This window comes from Aphelocoma coerulescens, chromosome 2, assembly GCF_041296385.1.
Source record: "Aphelocoma coerulescens isolate FSJ_1873_10779 chromosome 2, UR_Acoe_1.0, whole genome shotgun sequence".
Lineage (NCBI taxonomy): Eukaryota > Metazoa > Chordata > Aves > Passeriformes > Corvidae > Aphelocoma > Aphelocoma coerulescens.
Genome location: NC_091015.1, coordinates 142,066,254 through 142,078,311, shown reverse-complemented (window position 1 = coordinate 142,078,311; position 12,058 = coordinate 142,066,254). Strand labels below are relative to the sequence as shown.

The following is a 12,058-nucleotide window of genomic DNA, read 5'->3' as shown; positions in this document are numbered from 1 at the left end:
AGATCCATGGCATATAAACTCCTATTCCAAATCTGTATCAACCTGGCTCTGCTAATACATAATTCATATGTACATGGAGTTTCAATCTCAGCACACAAATTGAAGTGAGCCCCAGACAGCCAACTGCTCTGTCCTAATTGCAATACTCTGGCACCCTCCCAGTATGGACTGACACTCCCCGACATTCCCAAGGAAAGCTGGGTATTAGCAGGGAGGATGGCTTTGACCCACAGCTCTGTCCCAACAGAGTGTCACAGAGACAGGTAAGATACAAACTTGCACTTGGGATGCCCACTCCAGCTTCCTCCCCACCCCCCCGTATATGCTTTCAACATATGCAATCTTCTCCATAGGGAGAGATGTCACACACAGCATTCACTTTCCAAAAGAGACTCTTGGGAAGACTACTCTGAAGTAACGCCAGGAGAATGAACACACGTGCTTACTCAAACCAGTGACCTTTTCTGTTTACACCAACATGAATGGCAAGTGGTTGAGTGAGTACAAACTTGCCCCATCTTTAGTAAACTAGCTAACTCTCTTCAGCCATCAGGATATACTAAAAGTATAAGAGATAACTTTAAACAACTCTGTAATTTAAATAAGGTTAGATGATTTCATTTAAAAGCAGCACTGAATTCTCAGTCCTTCTCTCCAATTTTTCCTCACATACTCTACCATATCTGAATGAAGCTCTATTCCATGATTTATCCCAAAAGGTCCTAGCACTGTATTCAAGTATCCGGTTCCACTATTTGGATTTAGAAAAGACAATCCAGGCTAAAGCTTCAGTGCTTCCATAACTTCATACAAGGTGCTGACAAGTGTGTATTTCCATGCTTTCAGTCCAAGTCTTTATAAGTGCTGTGACAGTGTCATTCCAGGAAATAATCACCACGATCAGTTGCTGTTAAGGCTTGCTCCCCACCCTCAATACAAACGCACTGAGCTTCCTTCCTGCATCACTAAGAAGTACCAAATTTTGCATACAGAGAGAACTTAGAGAACTGTACCATCCGACAGCTACCAAGTAAGAATTCAAAAAAATGAAGTAAGAAACAAATAACTGATGCTTAAAATCAAATCATATAAATTGAGTTTTCCTAACTATTTATTCTGTTTACATCTTAACATTCTTCAGTGATAAAATTTATTCATGTAGCTTTTAAGAAAAGCAGGCCTCCCTGTTAGAAAGTCTGCTTTTGATGTATTCCTGATAAATCCATGCAGGCTGATTTTTTTGGTAAAACAAATCACCTCTTTTGTAGAAGTTAATGCTGTTTGACTGTTGTTTAAACAATTTGTTTCTTTAAGAAAGATTCTTCCTCACTGTTGGGGTTTCAAGAGATCTAGGGTTTTTTTTCTGTTAAAGGAATTTTCCCCCATTCTAAGATATAAATCGCTGTGTGCTTAAGAGAAGACAAAAGGGCCTGGCTACTCTTTTGTTTCACCTGGGTGTGGGGTCAGTTCACTCTTGGTGTTTTCAGGGAGAGGAGCCTGGTTCTTTTCAGCCATTTTTTCTTTCTGCGGAGAAAGATCCCAGGACCCCCGGCCCACCTTCCCTGTCCTGCTGGAGGCCGGGCTGTGGCTGCCCTGCCCGGCCCCTGATTGGAGCCTTCGCTGCGTTGTAGCCGTGCTCGCCCTGCCTGCCTGGACCTCCGGGGGGTTCCCCCCTTGGATACATCGCGTCTGCCACCCGGGATCTGTGCTCATCCCTGCCGCTTCAGCTTGCCGCTCCAGCCTGCTATTCCAGCCTGCCGCTCCAGCCTGCTGTTCCTGAGGCTCCAGCCAGACACCGGGGCCAGCTGTCTGGGGTTTGTGAAGCCTTTGTCCCATCCCTTCCCGGGATCCCAGGGCACCGGTGCCGCGTGCTCCCCGAGCTCGCTCCGGAGCGCCCCCTGCAGCCGCGGGGGAACCATCGCACCTGCCCTGCTCACCGGGAGCCGCCAGCGATCCCTGCCGGCTGCGAGCGGAACTGCACCCGAGGGGAAAGGGCCCGACAGCCGAGAAGGCTGGGACTGGGTTTGTGATTGTTTGCTGTTACTGTCATAGTTATTGTTGTTTGTTTGACTGGTTATATATATACAGTAAAGAACTGTTATTCCTATTTCCCACATTTTTGCCTAAAGGTCCTTGATTTCAAAATTATAATAACTCGGAGGAAAAGGAGTTATATCTGCCACTTCAAGGGAGGCTTCTGCCTTCCTTAGCAGACACCTGTCTTTCAAAAACCAAGACACTCACAAATTAGCTTCAGTATCTCAACAACACTCAGCTGTGATCAATTAATTAGACAGCCAGAAAATATCCAAATATTTAATAATATCTTTCATTCAGTTTAGAATCTCTCTACCGTTAAAGACTATTTTCTCAGTTCTACAACACTGCAGCATTCCCCTTTACACTATTCCTGTTTTCCTTTCTTATTGCTGCTTTGTAGCATCCCCTTCTGACTGTGAGCACAGATCCTCCTGTGTGGTCCTTCTGGTGGTCCTTCACTGTCTCTGCAGCTTCATGTCTTTCTGCCTTGGACATCTCTTTTTCCAATGCTGTCTCAGTTTCTCTTCTTTCTTCTCACATAATCTCTTTCCTTCCTGATTTATCTGTTTTCTACACCCTTCTACTGATGTGTTTTCTTATTTTTGCCCATTTGGTTATTATTCCTCTGAAAATATTATTTTCTTTCTAACAAACATTTGTCTTCTTCATCGCCACCCACTCATTAAGCTGCAAGTTACCCTTTCTTCCTTCTTAATACACTATTTTTTCTTTCCAATGTTTTCCTTATCCACATCTTCTCATCAAAGGGTAAGGAGAGCAGGTATGTTGTCATCTGTATTCTTTGGACAGGAATGTCAAGGAACTTCATGTGCTTCTTAAGGGTAAGGGATAATGAAGGGAACTAGTGGTCTCCCTGGAAGTCAGTAGGACCCTGTGAGACTGAGTCATCTCTCACCAAGATACAGCCATGTCAGAGATCAGTGAAGGTAAAGGTGGTAGACTGCACCAGAGTGATGGACTTTGTCACAGCAATCGGCCAGTTCACATGTCATACATGAAATCCCTATTTGTGCTTGGTCTTTGCATATTAAGTGCTTTAATTAATTAATTTTGAGTTAAATATTTTTAAATTGAATGTTAAAATTAAGCCATCAGCCCAGGTACAAAAATCAAGTTCCATTATCAGTGTTTTCAATTGTTCAAAGTAGTTTATTAAGAGAGTTGCACCCTTCCCAGTTAAAAATTCCCCAGTTAAAAATTCCCAACTTAATGCTCCCTTTTCAAACTTCAAACCACTTGTGCATCATAAGAGTTATCTTTCCCGTGTTTACTGTATACTTTTACAAGTGTTTTAAGATGTGTTGGATGTATTTTAATACTTTTTTTGGTGTTTTTACTTGTACTTTGGTCCTAAGGCAAATCCCAAAAACCCCAGTTCTAACAGCCAGCAGCTATTTTTAGCCTCATAGCCATTACCCTGTAGGCAAGCTCCATGGCAACCTGAATTTTAATGAAGGCATTGTAGCACCCTTATCTCAACTAGTACCACCCCTCTGACAAGGATGAGCCATTGGTGGACTGAGATGATCTGTCAAAGAGAAAGCACCAATCACTTTAAACCGAAGGGGCGGGCTGTGGGTGGGCTGTGGGCGGGCTGTGGGTGGACTGGGGTGGAGCAAAGGTACTATAAAACAACGAGGCAGCGAGAGATACGCCCTCTTCTTTCCCTGCAGGCTGTGGTGGACATTAGTGCTGGGAAAGCCCTACTCCTATTAAGGAGCCTCTAGTAATTTTTTTGCTTTTGGACCAGCCAAAAGCCAGCCTAGCACTGCAAGTCCTTTTTCTCTACCTGAGGTCCAGTGCTGTTTCAGCCAGAAGATCTAAAATCCCTGCGCTCCTGGGGCATACCATCTATCGAGCCATAGGATCCCAAATTTTTATATTTTTCTAATTCCTGTAATTTTTCCATTTTTCCATTTTCAATAACTTATTTTAATTTTTTTTAACTAAGAGTTGTCTCATTTCTCACACATGCCTCCTCAATCTTCCTTTACACATGATAAGTCGTCCCAAAATCCTTCAAGTAATCTCTGAGCTCTCCAAACCATTTCAGATCATCCAACTGTAACTCCAATATCCTCAGAGCGATTTCCTTTTGTTATATGGGTCACCCACACTCTTACTTACTATTCTATTATTTGTACTCAGGACTGCCCAACACAAAACTACCACAACTTTCATAACGCAATTCATTCCTTAAGGAGATTCTTATAACTACCTTCTCCAACCCCACTATCCTGTTTTTATCTACCTCCTTTCCAAAAATACCTTTTCTTCTTTTCCCAAAGCACATTCTGAAAATTAAGTTACTTGATTACACAGGTTACAAGAGTATATGCATTGACTTAATGGTGTGAATGGCTTTCTTCTTTCCCTACACTGTCTGTACATGTACGCTCATTCACAGAAAGCAGTCTCCCCTACCTATTTCTGTAGTCTCAGATTAATTTTGGAGCATTACACTTGTCACAGCACAAAAGAAGTGAGTCACTAAATCCAGCTATCACTCAATTCTTTATTTCCCCATTCATTTTGCCTATACAACTATGATATTATCACCGAAAATAATAAAATTGGTGAGAATATGTTAAAATCTTAAGTTCAGTAAATCAAATCTGAGTTCAGATTTCAAACCCCACTAAAGAACAACAGGAGTTACCTGTAGATATCATGTTTCACACTTGCCCGGGTTTTCTGACTGGGGTTGTAATCCTCAGGTGGCATGTAGATAATTGTGCCTCCTTCCGGCAGAGAGGATTCACTTCGTGACTGCGACATGGATATGACACGCCATTTGGACATGCCAAAATCTGCAATCTGCAAAGGTCAAATCAGTTGCTCTCAGAAGAAAAACTGGATTTATCTGCTGACAGTTGTTAGAAATTCTTGAAATATGCCCAGAAGAAGGGATCACCCAAAGCTCTTAACCTGACACACAAAAGGTATGTGGTTCTCCTAGCAACAGGAAACATCCACTCCAGTCCATGAAGCATTCCCGGGTCATGACTCATGCTGTCCCTATAGCACTCCCCTATCCTATTCTTTTAAGGAAGGACTCATGTACACTATGGCTGAGGAATCTGCTGTAGCTAGCTGTGCCACGTAAAGAAAATCACTTCCTTGTGCTAAAAAAAGCAAACAAAAAATCATTGGTCACTTGTAGCTCCCTGGTTGTGAAGAAAGAACAAGTTTAGTATAAATCATAATAGCTGTACAGAAATCAGCTTGCCAATATCCCGAGGCAGTTCCCCTCACAGAAAAATTTTAGGGCACTTCACCTCTCTTCCAAAGCGATGACATATTAATTTTGAATGAATAAATTTGATATTCTGAAATTCTGTGCTGCAAAAAGTTGCTGAATATTTTCTTTACTGTGCACTCTGGGGTCTTGCTCCTTTCTACAGGATATACAGTGCATCTACATGAAGAAGTAACTGACTTCAGTTTACATCCTCAGACATCCATGAGCCAGGGTGCCAGACGTCAAATTAGGTTATGGCTAGAGAGATAAACATTTAGCAGAATACACTTGCTGGCTGAGCTGCAGTGGCTGGCATACATGGGAGACAGATAAGCAGCCAGCTACCAGCTCTGCACTTGTCCAGTACTTGCATAATAACAAATATTTTCAACAAAGAAGCCTGTGCAAGGCAAAGGTAACAGAAACAAGCTTTCTGAAGAGCATACATCCAAATCCACAATGACCTTTCTTCTCTACAACTCACTCTCATCAAGCCTTCCTCATTGTAACTGGTCTTAACTCTTGTTCATTCAGTAGATCAGGGACAGCCAGAAGCACTCTGTGAATGGTGTTACTTTGACACATATGCAGTATTTCTTCTATTTGGCATGCATTATAACCTTGTTTGCATTTCCTGTCAACTGTACTAATTTAGAGAATCTTGCTTCACTAAAAACCCTAAGGACACTCCTTACAGGAGGCAGGGCAGGTATGCAAGAGTTAACCTCTTCCCTTCAATTGCCTCAGCAAAGAAACTGTTCAGATGTGGTCAGGCAGAGCACCAGGCCACACCAAAGCTCTTAGGGATTAAAAAGAGTGAATAAAAAAATGACTTGGACTAGTTCCCTGATCAGGTTTGTCAGGAAGCTCGAGAGATGGCAATACCAGCACAACTGAGTGGGAGAAAGTATGACCTGCTGAGGGTGTGAGCGGAGACAAAGCCACGTGAGGCACTTTGCCACCAAGAAAAATTTCTGTGCAACGGAGAAAGAAGAAATCAGCAGCGGGTCTTTGCTCAAAGGACTCACAAGGAGATTCATCTTACAGTAACAACTCAAGCATTCACTTTTCAAGTATAAATTCAGTGCAAAGTATCTCTTATTTCCAGTTACTTGAGTAACATATTCTATCAATTATAAAAACAGAAGATCTTTTAAAAAAACATGAAACAACAAACCCAACTCTTGCAGTTATGGAAGCACCTAAACATTTTGTCAGAAGTACTTTTAGTCTCTTTTTCACATCATGGCAGTGATATTTTAAAAGGCAGAATTAAAGTTTTAAACTACTGATACTTCTGTATGTATGTTTGCTTGTTCTAAGGAGCTTCACAAAAACCACCTTCCAACATGGTAAGATTCTGCAGGCATGTTTTTTCTGTTCTTATACTACACCAACAGGATATGTCCATATTGCATGACAAGTATCAAATGGAGCCTTAACATTTGAATTTGACCTTCTGCCTATCAGAAGTAACTTGTCAGAGCATCTCGGGCAGGAACACTTTCTATTTTCTTCTCAGAAAGGGCCAGATGTAGCTACCCTTGGAAGGCTAACAAAAAAGAGTGTCACCACTATTGAGTATCAGCTACTGATATAGCAGAAACAGCCCAAATTCTATCTTTCTGGTCTTTTCAGATAGGTTAAATCCACAACTGATTAATACATAGTTTTCAAAAGAAAAACTCCAAAGTTCTGTCTGCAAGGATAGAAGAAAAAGTCCACCATACAGTTACAGCCTCTCTGTATGGCCACAACCTCACCCTTCCTCCCCTACAATAATGAAAACACTTTCACTCATTCACAATGCTGAAGAACACAAGAATTGAATAACCCTACCTTTACATGAAACTCATCATCCAGCAAAATGTTCTGGGTTTTTAAGTCATGGTGCAGCAATGGAGGATTCATGTTGTGCAAATAGTTTACTCCCAAAGCAATTTCGTAAAGAATGCGGAATCTCAGGCACCAGGGAATGTCAGGATATACCTCTTTCTGTCAAGATAAAACCACAAAATGAGAATATCCTCTGTTCTGACCTAACAGCACACACAAAGACTTACTTATAAGAAGAAGAAAGTGACTTGGGCATGCAGTAATCTTTCAAAACATACATGACACAAACTCCTTAAAAAACTGTAACAGCATTAAGACTCATTAGCTGTTAAAACAAACATTATTAAAAAATAATAATTATGCAGTGCTATGTTTCCATTTGCTAGCATTCACATAATAGTTCATGACTGCTATATATGATGTTGAAAATTTGGTACATTACTCATTCACATGGAAATATAAATTACAGATGAACTTTTGCACGAAACTTGCAACCCACAATTTATGAGTCCTACACAAAGAATGGCAATCATATCTTCAATTGACATTGGGGAATAAAAACGCTGTATTGAAACTATGCACAAAATACTACCTATATAAATAATAATACAGCGAGAAAAACGCAGTAAAACACAACTGAAATCTTAAAAGTTATATTGGCACTAATGCCTTTATGAAAAACACACAGTTGAGCTCTCTAAGGCACGAGATGTGTATTGATTAAAGGTGGAGGAGAGACTTCAATGCTGTTGAGACTCAACTGCAGTAGCTTTGCATAGCAACGCTGTGTGTTCAGGCCAAGCTAATGGGAGCAACTGAGAGTTCAGCACAGGAGAATTTATTCAGAGAATAAGATCTGTTAGAAATATTCATACCTGTTTATGTTAGCAATATTTGGCTTCTATAAAATAACATCAAAATCTGATTTTTTTTTTAAATATTCAAATTCATGAAAAGAGAATCAATATTTGTATTGGCACTACTTCAGAAAGCCAGACTGAAGCAAGCATAAGTACTTCAGAATCTAATTAGAGAACAAATGAGATTTTTAAAGTGACTGTATGTAACACTGCAACATAAAGCTAGTTATAGGTCACAACATTAAAGGAAAAAGTTTAACAAAACCTAAGTTGGCTGAGTTTAGTTGTCTTTTTGAGATACAAAAGGTCTATCTGAGCACCAAAAACTACTAGGGATAATGACCGTCTTTTAATGTGAAATATTTTAAATAAAATACTTTACTATACTAATTAAGTATGGAAATTGCAGTCTACTTGAAGCAGTCAGGTATTGTATTTAAAGACCGTAAGTACACTTACCCCATGCAACAGCTGGTTTAATGACCCATTTGTCATGTATTCTGTCACTATCCCCAGAAATTCAGGCTCGTTGCAAATTCCCAAAATTGGCAGAATGTAACTAAACCTGGCTTTGTGTAATATCTCTGCTTCTTTTAGAAGGTGGTTTCTATCGCTTAAAGAAAACAAGCAAACAAATAAAATACATTACCAAACCAGTACTAGGAAACTCAAAGCAAATGCTGGGTTCACTATATTCTCTGTCATTTTTATCCTGTATGCAGTGCCACCACCTCTTCATTTCTACCATGCTGTTTTGAGAACAAGACAGTGTTAAGACAAATTAGAATCTGCAAATGCAAAGACAAGACAGCTTCCCTGGTTTTGTCGTACCACACAAATCTCTCTATTTCCATCACACATTTCATCCATGTTTCCAGTAAATAAGGATACAGTCAGAACTTCCAGCTTCCATCGTTCTTTGTAACCATAACGGTAACAACCAGCTGCATTTGTCCTACTTTGCTAAACATCTTCAAACCCTGAGTTTTCACTCAGGGCCAAAATTTATCTCCTACAGAGTGGAGATTTTAATACTCAGGATTCTGCAACCATTTACATTTAGTGGACTCTGATGTATGCTAAAATAATAGGGGCTAAAGGAAAGCACTTTTGAACTTCTGAAGGAAAATTTACCTATGCTTTGTTTTTGCATAAATCATTCCTTCAAACTGAGCCCCTGCTTTGAATTACTCTCTGGAAAAAAGATTCCCTAGATGCACAGGAAGCAGGAATAGACCAGCCTCATCGTGTTTGGATGCCTGAATTTGACTGTGTGGATCCTCTCTGTTACCTCCTCAAAACGCCTCATTAATGTGGGTTTGATGCCTCTTTACAAATTCAGACCTTGCAGCACATGGATTTGAGAACGTCAAGTTTTATTTAAGATTGAGTATGATTCTATCGCTAAAAATAGAAACTATTTGGTATGCCTTATATCTCAAATAGTCTTGAAAAAAATGGGTTTGTTGTCAGTGACGATAGTTGGACCATGAAGCATAATTCAGCAGAAAAAGGATTTAGATCTTATACCAGTGGAGACTAGTACAGTATATGACTAGGATATTCAAATACAGGACATTTACAGCACATTTAAGATAGATCCTTTGGATATGAGCCAGTCTGACTCAGAAGCAGTAGGGCTGTGCTGGGGCCAGCGCTATGCCCATCACAATTTGTTCAGCACAGCACCGAGCTACATGCACAGCACAGCTCTGGGGCGAGAGCTGGCTTGTGCCCATTGAGCTCAGGCCACACCCCGAAGCACTCAGAGCATCTGGATCCATCAAGGTGGATTCAGCACTCACAAAGAAAAGGCCATTAGGATACACTGGGAAAAGAGGAAGCCTTGTGAACTAAAGCCTGCAGATCTTAACAGCAGGAAACTTTGAATTTAGATGGATATTAAATTAAGGTCCTTTGATCTATGTGATGGAAAAATACTTATACGAAACTCTAGGAAATGAGAGAAGTAAAATGGCAGCCTTTGAGAAAAGCATGGGATGGAAGACACAACTCTATGCTTTCCTCCCTCTCTCCAGAAATGACTAGGTTTGAGGAAGCTAGGGGTTTCCCAGACAGTAAGGCACATTTGGATGGGATTCAGCTGTGGCAGGGAAACAAATTGCAACATACTGAAGTCTATTCCTGTGTCTGTCAGTCACTTCACCTTTGTCTGCTCTGTACCAGAAGAGCACTGAGTAATGCCTGAATGAGTACATTCCCACAACAGCTTCCCAACAGGCTTTGCTCTTTGGCTGGTCACATACATATTCTGGGATGCACAGCACACACTTCCCACTTCGGCAATTAATGGCACCATGAACTCATCCCTTTTCTTGACAACACTTACAGGTTGGCATTTTATACTGCCTGCTATACAGCCAACAAAGCAGAGGCTTGGGTATAATGGATTTTTTTACAGCTTTCAGTATTCTGATAGCATTTCTGGGCTTTGCATGATATATGGTAGGTGACTGAATTATTTTGATTACCTCACTTGCCCTTTTAATCACAATTTCATAGGTTAGATGTCCCACTAATCCAAATTCTTGCAAGGCTAAAAATAGTATTGGGTGTTTCCTCCCAACTGACTTCTGTGGATAAATGCTGTATTTCCAATTAACAGGGATTCTGGCAGACACTTAAATTTTTAAAAAAATTCCAAAACAAGAAAAACCCCACGACACCCACTCTGCCCCTCCCCTGCCAACTTATCAGAAAACACAACATAACTGAGATTCCATTTCTGGCAAGATTTCAGAGATACAGCCTGTGTATACATACACCTGGGTAAGAAGTGGTGAAAGAGCTTAAAACAACTTGTCTTATATTCTAGTATATTGGGTCACAAGACCAGAAGCCTTTGTGAGTGAAGCTATCCTACCTAAGGGCCTAAAACTAGGTCAAAACTAGATCAAAGAAACCTGAGGCAATAAAGCTTGAAGACACCAAGATAAGACTCAGAGTCAGGTTTACAGTCAGGCAGGCTTCAGACAGCATAAGGAGGCAAATTTGCCTTGATACGTTAACAAATTGGAACTATGGGGATTGAATAAGACAGAAACGAATGAAAAAGTACAACTTGCTGTCCCCTTACATGGAGTGACAGCTCCTGTAATAAACATGCTACCACTTGGGTACCTGGAAAATGGGGAAAACGATTGTTATATGGAAAATACCAGTTGTACAGGGGGGCCTACAAGCCTATTATTTTAAAATCAGCTTCTCTCAGTATTGTGAGATCTGGGAAAAAAAAAAACAACAACATTTGCTTTGTCTCAGAGCAGCTTATTCTGGAAGCTAGAAGCAATCTCTAGTGGATAGAACAGTATACTCCCCACATTCCTCTCCCTATGTAAACACCAAATCTATAGTAATTACTGTACTTCAGCATCCTGCTGATACCTCAGCAAAACGGTTAGCAACCACCAGACCCAGCAAGAAGCCAAACTCTGTCAATCCCACCTTGAGAAGGGCTCAAGGTGCACAGTGCAGAAGAAAAAACCTCCAAAAGAAACAACGTAGTGTCTCACAGACCGAGACCGAAACCACCCCTTTACAATAATCGAAAGAGAGGAAGCTCCGGGGCTGGTCCGTGCTTTCTCTTGGCCCAAGCTGAATCATCCTCGTGGGATCCCCTTTCCCCGTGGAATTAAAGCAAGCCTGCTACCGAAACAGCAGGATCTGATCCACAGACCTCAGAAACCCACGCCGGCATCTTCGACCGGCACTTGGACCCCTTGCCGGGGGCTGGTTTAGGGAAAGGCGGGTTCAGCTCGGCCCTTCCCCCGGCGATGCCCCACGCCGGGCCCCCCGCCCACCCCGTTACCTGTCTAGCAGCGGCCCCTGCAGGCATTTGAGGGCCACCGGGACCCTCCAGTCGGCGTGGCGGGCGGCGGACACGGTCCCGTAAGCGCCCCGGCTGATAAATCGCAAGTCCGGGAGTTTGCTGGAGGGGATGGAGGGGAGGGCGTAGCTGAGGGCGCCCGCCCGGCCCCCACCGCCATCCCCGCCGCTCATGCTCGCACTCCGCCGGGCGCAGCGCGGCCCGCAGCGCCGC

At 41.8% G+C, this 12,058-nt stretch overlaps 1 protein-coding gene across 2 annotated transcripts in view; it reads right to left on the bottom strand.

The window, feature by feature from the left end:
* The window catches only part of RIPK2 (receptor interacting serine/threonine kinase 2), a 23,305-nt gene extending 11,247 nt beyond the window's left edge, over positions 1–12,058 (bottom strand). For both annotated transcript variants that reach the window (XR_011148438.1, XM_069005055.1), the window contains exons 1-4: positions 11,828–12,058; positions 8,458–8,611; positions 7,142–7,297; positions 4,721–4,878 (exon numbers count right to left, since the gene is read on the bottom strand). Coding sequence is in view for 1 of the 2 variants with exons in the window: in XM_069005055.1 (XP_068861156.1) it covers positions 4,721–4,878; positions 7,142–7,297; positions 8,458–8,611; positions 11,828–12,018 (659 nt within the window). In the remaining variant the exon portion in view is untranslated. The remainder of the gene's footprint in view (positions 1–4,720; positions 4,879–7,141; positions 7,298–8,457; positions 8,612–11,827) is intronic.